Genomic DNA, 13,173 nt, shown 5'->3' with positions numbered 1-13,173 from the left:
CATGCTTCAAATGGCAGAGCTACAAGATGCAAGAAGCACAATCCGAGCCCACAAGTGGAAGAGCTACCCAGGAGAGCTCCTGGACCTACAGCAGACTTCATATGAGCAAGAGAAATAAACCTTTGTATGTTTATGCTTATGAGCCTTCTAGGTTGATTTGTTAGCACAGCAAAATTTAATGTATCCTTTTATTGCCCAATTGTACTCAAATGCTGCAGGACAAAATGCATACATAAAAATGGTAAGTCCTATGTTTAAGTATTAAAGGATGTCTTGCTTTTGGTATAATTCTTTATAGAAAAAAATGGAATGATTAAAAGATAATATTTAATAACCAAGTGGAAAAATAATCCAATATACACAACTTAAAAAGAAACCGATACTTACAGTTTCACCTTAAAAGGAAAGAATTCTAAAATCGAGTCTAAAATTTTTTCCTAATTAAACATATGAGTCATATAACAACAACAACAAAAGCAATTATCCAAAAATAAAAAGTAAGAAATTGAAAACTGCTATTAGGAAACAGGTAAAAGAAAGGAAAGCAGACCAACTTCAAAACACTCTTGTGTAAGTGGCTGTAGTCAACTGATCCACAATTCTGGAATCCCAAAAGCTCTAAAAATCAAAGGTTTTTAAAATAAGTTTGGAGAAAAATAATCTGGCAGAAACACCAAACATGAACTAACCTGAAACTACCTGTATTCTCTGTTTATCCACTTAATATAAATATTCCTATATTTTTTGGTGTAGATATATTATGTGTTTGAAGATCCCACTGGAGTTGTGACATAAGGTACAGTAAACATATCATATTCCCTTTCTAAAATCTAAAATTTTCTGTATTCTGAAACACAACTGGCCCCAAGGGTTGTAAATAAAAGATTGTGGACTTAGAACAATAACAGAAGTGAATAATCTCTGTACTGTCTTAATGATGAAACTAAAAACCAAATCAAGAGCATGGCTTTCTAACTTGTTTATAATTCAATGTAAAGCTGAATTTTAATGATTTTTCCTATGGTATTTCTCCTTGATGCACCATACTTCAAGAACACAGATACAACTGCCTAAAGCTAGATCATGCAGAGGTATAATTAAATGGTAGAAGACAAAAAAGAAATGAAAATACTGCCAAAAGCATTTCTGGCTTCAACAGACCATAATTTAACAGGTATTCAAGATAGCCATTCCTGTGCTTTCACACATATCAAAAAATATACAATAAATAGTAAAACATAGCATGGGAGAAAAGGAAGGTGTATGAGAATGTACTAAGCAGTCATCACTAATAAGACAGGAAAATGGGGGGCATCTGGGTGGCTCAGTGGGTTAAAGCCTCTGCCTTCAGCTCAGGTCATGGTCTCAGGGTCCTGGGATCAAGCCCCGTATCGGGCTCTCTGCTCAGTGGGAAGCCTGCTTCCCCCCCAACCCCCTCCCTGCTTCTCTTGCTTGTGATCTCTGTCAAATAAATAAATAAAATCTTAAAACAAACAAACAAATAAAAGACAGGAAAATGGTAAAAAGAAAACTATGCAACAATTCAGGTGGCAAGGTATCAAAGTAACTAACTACAGCAGGATTTCTCAACCTGACCACTAGGGACATTTTAGCCCAGATGATTCTTCATTGTAGAGGGGTTGTCCTACACACTGCAGGGCATGTAGCAGCATCCTTGACCTCTACTCACTAAGTATCAGTAGCAACTCCTCTTCCCTCAGCTGAGAAAGCAAAAAAAAAAAAAAAAAAAAAAAAAAAAAAAAAAAAGTCTCCAGGCACTGGGCACTGACAACTGTTCCTTAGACTTTTTTTTTTTTTTTGAGGGGGGTGGAGCTCATAGGGAGGAGTATGGAGGCAAAAATCACCCTCAGTTGAGAACCACTGATCTAGAGGCAAAAGAAAGAATAAGTTTAAAGAGACCTTCTTCTTCTAGAGTCTAATAAAATGTCAAATATACTTCCCTGTCAAAAGCAGTATAAGAAGAAAAAAAATCATTTCTATTTCTCTCAATCTACAAGTGGTTTTATCATGTTTTTAAACTCTATTTTGTAGTGAAGATGAAAATGGCAAATCAAGCTCTCCATTCTCAATCCGAATGCCCCTGCACTCAAAGCAAGAAAAATTTGCTGATTTTCTTGTAATTAAACATATCCATCTGTCGTTAGAGCAACATTTTTCAAGGAGGGAATAAGGTACCAATTGGTTAACTATAGAAAGTGACAAAACAATTGGTAGTAAATGCATAGACGGTTTTCACCTACTTTCTAACTATATTAGATGCTTTGAACATAATAGGTTCCTAATAAAAACGTGACCTTTTGGGGTTAAAATATTGTTTCAATCATGCCATTCTTTTGGAAAAAATTTTTGGTCACAACAGCACTGGGTCCTCCTGCTATGCTGGCACATATGAGCCAAATAATTAAGCTTACTGTAATTATCAATTTCCTTTTATAATAGAAACAGGAGCTAAATGCTTCAAATAGTTATACTACTAAAAATCATAACTATGAAAAAAAAGAAAAGAATATATGGGATTTTTAAAACGATCTTATTTATTTATTTGAGAGAGATTACAGAGAGGGAGAAGCAGACTCCCTGCTGAGCAGGAAGCCTGAAGCAAGACTCCAATCCCAGGACCCTGGGATCATGACCTGAGCCTAAGGCAACCACTCAACTGACTGAGCCACCCAGGTGCTCCTATATGGAACTTTTAGTAGACCGTCTCCAATCCAAAGTCAGTTTTGCCTGGAATTTCTATTCCTGTCATTTTGACAGACTTCAATTTATCTACTAAAATAACAAATTTCAAATGCAAAACACTGTAAAAGCAAGAGTTACAAAAATGTGTATGACCATCCTTCTTTCAAAGGAATGCTTTACTATTGCAGGAGGTAGACAAGCAAGTAAATAATTATAGTATACAGCATCAACATAAGGTATTACATATTTCATGTGTAGAAGCTCCTATTAGCTTAATGAAACATAAAACATCATTTAAAATTATCAGTAATGCCCAAGTCTCCAAAAAAAAAAAAAAAATCCTCATGATTTTTGAGAGTCTGTGCAGATGTCAGTATTTAATTAATAAAATAATAACTATCCATCAGTGGATGACCACAGAGGGGTGGTATGGAAAACATCTTCAGTCAGAGTAGTTCCATATTTATCTGTTTAAGAAAATGAGCTGTCGGGGCAACTGGGTGGCTCAGTGGGTTAAGCCTCTGCCTTAGGCTCAGGTCATGATCTCAGGGTCCTGGGATCAAGGCCGGCATCAGCATCCGGCTCTCTGCTCAGCAGGAAACCTGCTTCCCCCTCTCTCTCTGCCTGCCTCTCTGCCTACTTCTGATCTCTGTCTGTCAAATAAACAAAATCTTTAAAAAAATGAGCTTCCAATTAAGATTTAATTTTTATAAAAAAGAGTTCTAAAATTTTTTTAAGATTTCAAAATAAAAGAATTAGATAACTAAAGATACAATTTCATTTTACAAAAGAGGTATCTTCCTTCACATAGCATACACTACCTAATATCAACAATAACAACAATCAGGAAAAAAGATATATATATATATATATATATATATACATGGAAGGTTTTAAAATCAAGCACTGTAGAGACAAGGGGGTGGCTCAGTCAGTTAAGCATACAGATTATTGATTTCATCTCCGGTCATGAGCTAAGGGTTTTGAGTTTGAACCCCAAGCTGGGCTCTGATCTGGGTATGGAGCTGCTTATTAAGATTCTCTCTCTCTCTCCCTCTCCCATTCCTCCCTCAAAATAAAGTAAAAGGGGCACCTGGGTGGCTCAGTGGGTTAAAGCCTCTGCCTTCGGCTCGGGTCATGATCCCAGGGTCCTGGGATCGAGCCCCACATCAGGCTCTCTGCTCCGCAGGGAGCCTGCTTCCTCCTCTCTCTCTGCCTGTCTCTCTGCCTAGTTGTGATTTCTCTCTGTCAAATAAATAAAATATTTAAAAAAAAAAAATAAAGTAAAATAGAATTAAAATAAAAGGATGTATAAGCAACTAAGTTATGTAGATATCACACGTTATTTTGATTATTACCGTTTCATTATTACAAAAAGCTTCCAGAATTACAGACAAGGAAAAAATTGCTCTGTTTGGATAACTGGCAAACTATATCAATTCAGAATCTTAATTTTACAAATATTGATATAATCTTACTCTCAGTAAAACTGCAAATTTTTATAACGGTATTCAAAAGGGAAAACATAACTGTCACCCTTATTTTAAAATTTTTCATTACAATTTACTTCAGAGAGAGTCAGAGCATTCCCTGTTGAATTAAGTATCATTAACCTTATGCATATTCCTTTAAAAGGGATATACTATTTCTTCATCTTTGCCCAATGTCCTTAGATTTTCTTTTTTACTGACGTTCCAAGGAATATATATATTCCAAGGTATATATATATATATTATACATATATACACACACACACATACACACACACAATATTTTGTTTGATATGTTCTCAAATAGACACTAAACTGCTTAAAGTAAAATTACTCCTATAGTATGATGCTGACCCACTAGAGAAAATGCTAGCAAGAGTGAGGGCATGTGTTTAAACTGCCTCTCTCCCTTTAATTATGCTGTGGTCACTTTACTGACCCAATTTACACCATTACTAAACTTTAAAACACACTAACTCATTTAATCCTCACAATAAACCTTTTGCGGGGGATTATTTTAATCCCCATTTTACATTCAGGAAAACTGAAAGACAGAAATATATCCTAACTGATCTAAAATAATACAACTAATAAGAGGCAGACCAGGTATTTGAACCCAGACCAATGTTTTGAAACCTTAACATACATACAATTCACTTGGGAATCTTGCTTCAATTCAGTTTGATTCAATATTTCTGCAGCAGAGGCAAGATTCTGCATTTCTAACAATCTTACCTGTGATGTAGTCACTGCTGATCTGAAGAGCACCCTATGAGCAGCAAAGTTCTAGTCTACCCTAGAAAACAGTGGCAAGCGGCGGTAACCCACACAAGGGAGAGTTCACCCACAGTTAGACAATGAGAAGTTTATGAGGAAACAAGAGTTGCCAGCTTCTGGTTTAGGACTTAATTGTTTCTTGTATTAATTTTATTTTTAAAAAAAGGATGTTAGCAAAATTTACAAGTATTATAGTATCTTTCAGCTCTACAAGCACACACATTATTAATACTGTTAATAACCTGATACTACATCTCCCTCCAATGAGAAGGCCTTTCCCACATCCAAAAACTATGTACAAATGCTCCTGAATATCTAACTTTAACACAGATTCTTTAATCTCAATATACTGAAGAATAGTTTAAGAAGTGTAAATTTGTGCCTTTTCATATATGGAAAGAATTAAAGGTAGAGTTAAAAATCCAACAATTTCCTAAACATTTGCCACTTGTATAAGTGGTTACTGTGAGAGGACAGAGGCACCCTCTGGGAAACAGTGGGAATGTAAATGTCTTAATAGATTACTCAACAATTCTAGTCAATCACTTTCTCCAAAAACATATAAGGAAATGCCCATAACACAACTTTCCTTCATTCTCAATGATGTACGAAATATTTATACCATACTTTACAATACAATATGTAAACAATATAAGGCCACTACATAAATATTAAATTCCTATGCTGAGAATGCTCTGGCCCTGGGGCACCTGGGTGACTCAGTGGGTGAAAGCCTCTGCCTTCAGCTCAGGTGATGATCCCAGGGTCCTGGGATGGAGCCGCAGGTCAGGCTCTCTGCTCAGCAGCACCCCACCCCCGCCTCTCTGCCTATTTGTGATCTCTGTCTGTCAAATAGACAAATAAAATCTTAAAAAAAAAAAAAGTTAGTAAAAAAACAGAATGCTCTGGCCTAATAAGGAACTCTAAGACCTAAAAACTGAAATGCCATCAAATCATTGGAAATAACATTTTATCAAATTTTATACTATCGGGAAAAGAAGTATCATTACTATCAAAATATATTCAAACCTGTTTAAGCCACACACTTAATTCAAAGTTAAGTCTATCCTAAGATCATTCATGGTGTATACATAATAGATGCAGCTATATAATAATAAGAAAATACATAACATAAGAAAAAGGGTATTTTATTAATAAACCACAGGAAGGGAGTAAGGGATCTAAGAGAATTCTTAATCTCATCTGAGTAATTTTGGTTTTTCTGAGTTTTGTTGTATTTCAATCAACTTTCTCCTGAATGTACAGACATATACTTTACATTTCTTCCCTAAGGAAGAATTAAATCTGTCACATTGATGAGCTTGTAAAAATTATTTTCAAAACCATAATGGAATTCTGATTCATTAGCTACATATGGAAGTCAAACATCAAAGTCAAAAAAGTATTAGGTTTCACAGATTCAAACAATATGAATTCACACATTTTAACAAATTAATAAACTTAAACTGTACAATCACTGTAAAGCTAAAATTCTCACCCATGCACCCGTGAATTACAAGAATACCACAATCTATCACATATCTGATATGAAGGTAAAAATACAACACAAATTCAGATTTAGCTCTCAAAATCCTAAAATGCTTCCACTAAACCATATTCCAAATTCCTGTTCAAGGACAAGAACTAGATCATCTTCCACCCCAAAAAATTTCTTGACACTTATAATAAAAGACACAAAAGTACCTGGCTATTTCACAAATCAGACATATGAAAACGACCATCCCCAAACTAGTAAGACAAAACTTCTCCCAGTTCCCTATTAAAACTCATAATTTTCTGTTTATTTTTTCTTTAGTCACACAGCCACAATGAAATTTAAATATTAAAAGAACTAGAGAACTGAAATATGTTAATTCTGTTTTTTTTGTTTTGTTTTGTTTTTTAAGATTTTCTTCATTTACTTGACAGAGATCACAAGAAGGCAGAGAGGCAGGTGGGCGGGGGGGGGGGGGGGGGGGGGGGGGGGACGACGGGGGACAGGCTCCCCACCAAGCAGAGAGCCCAGTGCCGGGCTAGATCCCAGGACCCTGAGATCATGACCTGAGCCCAAGGCAGAGGCTAACTCATTGAGCCACCCGGGTGCCCCTGAAATATGTAATTTGAAAAAGTTTGCAATCATCCCAAGTTGTGACCAGGGGAAAGCACAGATGATCCAGTCCATGTTATTGTTCCCAAGCCCACAGGTTCGCTATTGCACTGATCACTAAATTTGAAGCATTACTTCATGCACTGAAATGAAATATGGCATACAAACAGAAAAACAAGTTAAACTTTCTGCCTCCTAGAAACATTCGACTTCGTCTACAGGATGAATCCTCAGTGACCTTGTGGAACCACTCCTGGTTTAAACATATAAAGCATACTTCTTCAGCAACTACCAACACTACACTACTGCTCCAAGGGCATTCAACACATTGTCTATTGGGCTCTCTAGATTTATGCATGTACACTAGTTTTTGCCATTTGCAAAAAAACAACAGCAACCTTTAAAAATGATTGACCTTACATGCAATTCTGAAACATTAAAGAGTACTGAATTGACAGATCTTTATATCTTTTATAAAGGGAAATATCAGAATACACTCTGCAAGTTAAGTGATTCTTCCAGAGAGCAAATTTAACTTGACCTCACTAAATGGCTACAGATTTGACACACCAATGAGAAGGCTGGAAGGAATATTTTGATTTATTTATTCTCTGAAGCAGCACCGTTCAAAAGAAATGTAATACAAGTCACACACATAATTTTAAATTTTCTAATAACCACATTAAAATGGTAAAAAAAGTAAATTTTTAAAACATTCTATATAAAAACATATCCAACATATTATCATTTAAACACGTAACACATACTTTTAAAAATCAATAAGGTGTTTTACATTTTTTTCTTCATACTAAATTTTAAAAATTCAATGTGTATTTTACCTTTAGAGAATATCTCATTTTGGACAACTAAAGTGTGGTCAGTCAATGCCACAAGTGGCTAGTCTCGGCATTACTGGACAACACAGCTCTTAATCCTTTGAGATCTGACATACCACTACCTGTTTAAAATTAGTTTACATTCATGTTTGCCTTTTCAACTGAAATAGCTGATCATAAATATGAGCAAAACTGTTAATTCACTGAATAAATCAGAATCAGATCACCTTATCTAAGGATCTGGTTAATACACACAAGAAGCAATTGAATTAAACCCAATTATATCTCAAGTAGACTGCAGAGATAGGTCTGATCATCACAAGTGAATACTACTCAGAGCAAAAACAGGTAAGACAAGAAAACATCTTCATATCAAACATTAACTCTGCCTTATTTCTAGCCGGCATTATCGCTCTTGAGCACATATCTGTATGTAAATTATCTACAAAACTATTTTTCTAAGTTTGATGAATTTTGGAAGCCATAAAGTCACTGTTAAAAAATAAAGCACTAAGGATGACAACTGAAAAAACATTAACAAAATTGTCAACCAGTTACTTTTAATGCACATTACACCAACCAACAATTTTAAATTATTCTACATGAGTTTCATTGAAATGAACTGCTCCTACAAATTCCAATTCATTTACTCCTTTTCATAGACATATTTCAAGAACCAAAATTATTAAGAATTTTCCCAAGTAATTAAGACATTTGATTAAAATGTAAATAATTTCAACTATGTATTCTCTAGAAAACAACTAAAAGCATTAGCTTAGCACATAAAATTTGTCCTTAAGGCACATTACTGAATAAATCAAACAGAAACTATACTCTTGTTTACTGCATTTACATTTTGTAACACCACATTCAGCAATTTCTAAATTTGGAAGGTCAGTTCAGATTGCACACAAGCAGTAACTTTAAAGCTTAGCAAAATTTTAGAAGTTTCTGCAATGTACTTCTGAGAAAACACTCTACAGAAATGTTACAACAGAACAAAAATCAGCACCATTCACACTAATCTCAGTAAGAAGCACAAAATCAGTATATTCAAAAATCTAAAATGTATGATACATGCTAAGGAGTATTTTCCCCCAAACTTGTTTAATTCACCTTAGACAATTTCTATTTAATCCACTTGCAAAGCTGAAGAGAATCAAATGTCGCTTCTTCTGCAGCACACATATCCAAAGCCGATACATTAATCTTTTGATATTTTCCCACATTTTGTCATCAAAACAACAAAACTTGTTTCTTACCTGCAGTTAGGAGGAGGATCAAGAGTTATTTCAGCTAGCTCCTTCTGAATTCTGTTAGTGAAATGAGAACAGACAAAAAGGATTTGAGATAGTCTACAGAATAACCGGGGAATTACACTGCCCTCTACCACCATGCAGTTAAATGCAAGGCTGGCTTTGCCTTCAGTAATGCTAACATGGCTGCTTCCTCTTTGTTCTCAGAGGCATAACCCAAATCCCTTAACAGAAACTTTGCAGCTTTTTTCTCACTTGCTACTGTAAATAAGTATGACATTAACACCTGATCTGAGAAATAGTCCTCTACTAGTACTCAATAAAGGATATAAAATCTATTTTAAAACACTTTTTACCAAAGAAATTCTCTTTTCAAGCTTATATGCAAATGAGACAAAAAGGGAGGAGGGAAAGCAGTAGAATATTTGACAATGACTTCAAGTCACTTTTACATAGGTAAGAATGAACAAGTTATTACATGAGTACATTAACAGTTTTGACAATATTTTATGTCAAAAAAAGTTTAAAACTTACAAACATCTTTACCAGTGAAAAACTTCTAAAGGACTCTGACATTCTTATTTAACCAATTCTGTTTCCTTAATGTTAAGTATAGCCCTAAAATTGAATAAATTTGGGAGGAAAGAAATAATAAGATAGATAGCCTATTTAAGGGGGAAAAAAGCAGTTCTCTGATTTTATTCAAATTTAAAATGCTTTCAAAACTTAAGATGTGTTTAACATGTTCCTCAACAAGATTACAGCAAATCGAGGACTCTAAATTATTTAAGACTGCTGCTATTTAATAAAACATTCTCAAATTATTAATACGTGGTTATTGATAGAGGTGAAAATCCATAGAAAAATAAGATTACTTCTAAATCACTACAGAATGCAATATTTGAACAGTTTTTGTATTTTCTTTTTCCTTTAGTTGTGATCAATAAAAATCAACAGAATGTCAATATTGGTGAATGCTATAGACATATTTGATATATAATTAATAGATTTCATGAATATTCCCCCACTGCTACAGTGGAGGCCCCTTGACAGAATCTTTTTTTTTTTTTTTTTTGCCATCAAAGATAATAGAAATCAACAGGAAACAAATGACCTTTCATATATACCCAACAAAATGTTTCTTCAGCTGTTGAGTGTTAACATGTCAGCATATCCACAAGTTTCAGAGTGAAGAGTCACAAATATAATGAAGTTTTCAAAAGCCAAGTGCCACCCAAAATCATAAATGGCTACTTTTCTGTTTTATTTGCATTCACAAGAATACAAGCCATAACCATAAGTTAACTACAAAAAAGTAGTACCTGGGATGCATGACTTCAAGTCATGTTTATAAAACTGAAAGCAAATTTGGAGCACAATTTTAAATCTGCTTTCAAATATAGCCAAGGCCTTGAATTTACAAATTTTCTAGCAAACGTAATCATTTCTAATCGTTAAGTTTCATGGAGAAGCGCTGCTGATCTCTGGAAGTGTCAATTTCAATGAAGAAGAGTATGACTCATAAAAAGGAACATCCTCAATGTACCAGCTAATTTGGGCTCACCAAATCTTCCTTGCCAACTCCTAAAACAATCTGTCAGAATGTTAGTCCAAGCTCTACTCAAGGACACTCTTACTGAAGTTACCGAAGTACAGAGTAAGTTCACTTAAAAGTACAATTCCAGGGAGGTGGCTTATATACCATCTAAAGAATGACAACTCATTCAAGTGCAAATAAAAGTGATCACGAAGTATTTCTGAACCAATGCCACTGCTTTGTAAAACCAACAAAAGTGTCCAACCATTTGGAAGACAACCTGATAATGTGCTTTATCCTTTGACACATTACCTTTTAGCACTAGTGGATAACTTAGCAGTGGTTTTGCTAGAGAGTTTGGTGTTTTTCTTCTGCTGGGTGGCAGAAGGTTTTCTTTCTTCCTGTTCTTCAGGCTCTGGAGCGGCTGGGTCTCGCTGGTCCGCATCTGAACTACCACTGCTGGTGCTGGGGCTCTCATCATCGGACCTTTGCCTATCACTGGACATCTTGGTGAAGTTATTTCTTGGAAAACTTTTAAAGAGAAAAGGAGGGGGGAGAAAGGAAATATTAAGTCTAAGAAATAAACCAATAGCATTTTCTTCTCTCGATATTCACCTGAAGTCGTATTTTAATGAAAAACACTTCAAAGTGTTCACACTTATCTCATCACACAGCAAGGTTACAGGGGAGGTGATGTGTCTCGCAACGCCAGCGTTCAAGGATTTACCGAACTCAAGTTAGAAAACCCACTCACATTTTTTTTCCATCCCTTGGACAATCTATCAATTGTCTACTTTCTCAGAAGGCATGAAAGAGATTTGCCAGGGAACTTAGGCAACGAGCATTAATAACATATGACACACTGTAAATAACAGATCTCGCTGAAAAATGTTAAAAAGTCACTAATAACGTCTAAATATTTACACACTGACATTGGTCAAAGCTACCAAATTCCCTTTCCGAGAGGAAAACATACCCTGTTAATCGCCCATATGCTTATTTAAGGTGGCGATTCCTCCTCTGTGCACGTTAAGCCTTTAAATACAACACTTAGGAATTTAAAAATCAACTAACAAGCTGCTCTAGCCGTTTCCACGGCCAGCAGCGAAGATTCATCCGGCCAAGACCGAGCTGCCACCCTGGGAAAAGCAGAATCCAAACTGCACCTTCTGCAAAGCTCCCAATGCCATCAAGGTTCCTGGCTCAATTTTTACATCACGGACCGACATTTTGTCCAAAATAACGAAAAAAAAAAATCAGAGGCAAAACAAACAAACAAAGCCCCAAGAAGTGCAACAAATTTCCGCGCCCGCGGAGGCGAGCCGCGGCCGGCGGCGGCGGCCACGCAGCTCCGCGGCCCTTTGTGGGGAGGGCCGCGCGGGGGCCGGGGGCAGCGCTTGCCGCGCCGGGCGCCAAGTGATGCGAGCAGCCCGGCCGGCCCCGCCGCGGCTCGCGGACACCGGCGGCGCGGGCGCCCGGCGCGAACAAAGCTGCCCGCCCCCGCCCCCTCCCCCACCGCCGCCGCCGCCGCCGCCGCCGCCCCGGCCGCCCCCCACGCGGCCCCCCGGCCCCGCCGCCTTACCTCGGCCGCCCGCCCGGCCCGCTCGCGCGCCGCTACGGTGTGGGGGAGGGAGAGAGAAAAAAACCCTTCCTTAAGGAAATGGAGGCAGCTGGGGGGGGGAAAGGGGGGGGAGGGAAAAAAAGAAGCCGAGGAGGCTCTGGCCGGGGAGTGTGGAACATTGAAAGTCGGAGGGGGTTGTGCAGTGCCGGGCTCCGGCCGGAGGGTGGCGCCGCCCAGCGCCTTCGGAAAAAAGGGGGGGGTAGGAGCTCGGCTGGGCGAGGGCGCGAGCTCTCGGCGAGGCGAGGGGACGCGGGAGACCCCCGCGCACTGTGGCCTCCCGCCGCCGCCGCCCGGCTCGGCTCCTCCCGGCCGCGCAGTCAGCAAGTTCCGAGGCGAGCGCGGGGGGAGGGGCGGGCGCGGCGGCAGCGCGCGTGCTCGCTGCTTGCCTGGCGGAGGGGCGCGCGCCCCCGGCGCCCAGCGGGCGCGAGCTCTCCCTGCGCGCTCCCGCGCGCGCTCTCCGCGCCTCCTTTCACCCGGGGGGCGCACGCGTCCGCCCGCGCGCGGCCAGGACAAAGAGCGCGGCGGGGACCCAGCGGGCTGGCCCCTGCCGCCCTTGGCCGTGGAGCCCGTGCCGGAGAGGGCGGGGGTGCGGGCGCCGTCTCTTTGGGCCGCTGTGCCGCGGGTGGCTTCCGGCCTGAGCCCGCCTCCGGAGCGAGGCTGCCCATTGGGCTACCCGCCCCGCAGGCTGTGGCCTGGGTGCTTTAGGGGCGAGCTGGCCGATGTCATCCCCAGGGCTGGCCACATCCTTTCTGTCTGCGCTGGGGACGGCGTGGACCCCGAGGCCCCTACGCCTGGGCAAGGACCGTGGACGCGTGGTGGGGAGTCCCCCAATGCCCTGGAAGGCTG

General features: G+C 39.0%; 1 protein-coding gene across 3 annotated transcripts in view; it reads right to left on the bottom strand.

Annotated features, from left to right (window-relative positions):
* Positions 1–12,666, bottom strand: part of UBE2E3 (ubiquitin conjugating enzyme E2 E3) — an 88,193-nt gene extending 75,527 nt beyond the window's left edge. Inside the window, exons 1-3 of one of the 3 annotated variants that reach the window (XM_046019848.1) lie at positions 12,289–12,666; positions 11,019–11,237; positions 9,176–9,226 (exon numbers count right to left, since the gene is read on the bottom strand). In XM_046019848.1, the coding sequence (XP_045875804.1) occupies positions 9,176–9,226; positions 11,019–11,212 (245 nt within the window). In that variant the 5' untranslated portion in view covers positions 11,213–11,237; positions 12,289–12,666. Of the gene's footprint in view, positions 1–9,175; positions 9,227–11,018; positions 11,238–11,682; positions 11,832–11,872; positions 11,979–12,288 lie in introns of those variants that run through there. The other 2 variants (XM_046019849.1, XM_046019850.1) reach the window with 2 other exon arrangements.
* Positions 12,667–13,173: the final 507 nt, after the last annotated feature.

Source organism: Meles meles, chromosome 9 (genome assembly GCF_922984935.1).
Source record: "Meles meles chromosome 9, mMelMel3.1 paternal haplotype, whole genome shotgun sequence".
NCBI lineage: Eukaryota > Metazoa > Chordata > Mammalia > Carnivora > Mustelidae > Meles > Meles meles.
Note: the sequence above shows the minus strand (reverse complement) of the source record. Positions and strands in the feature narration are given on the sequence as shown.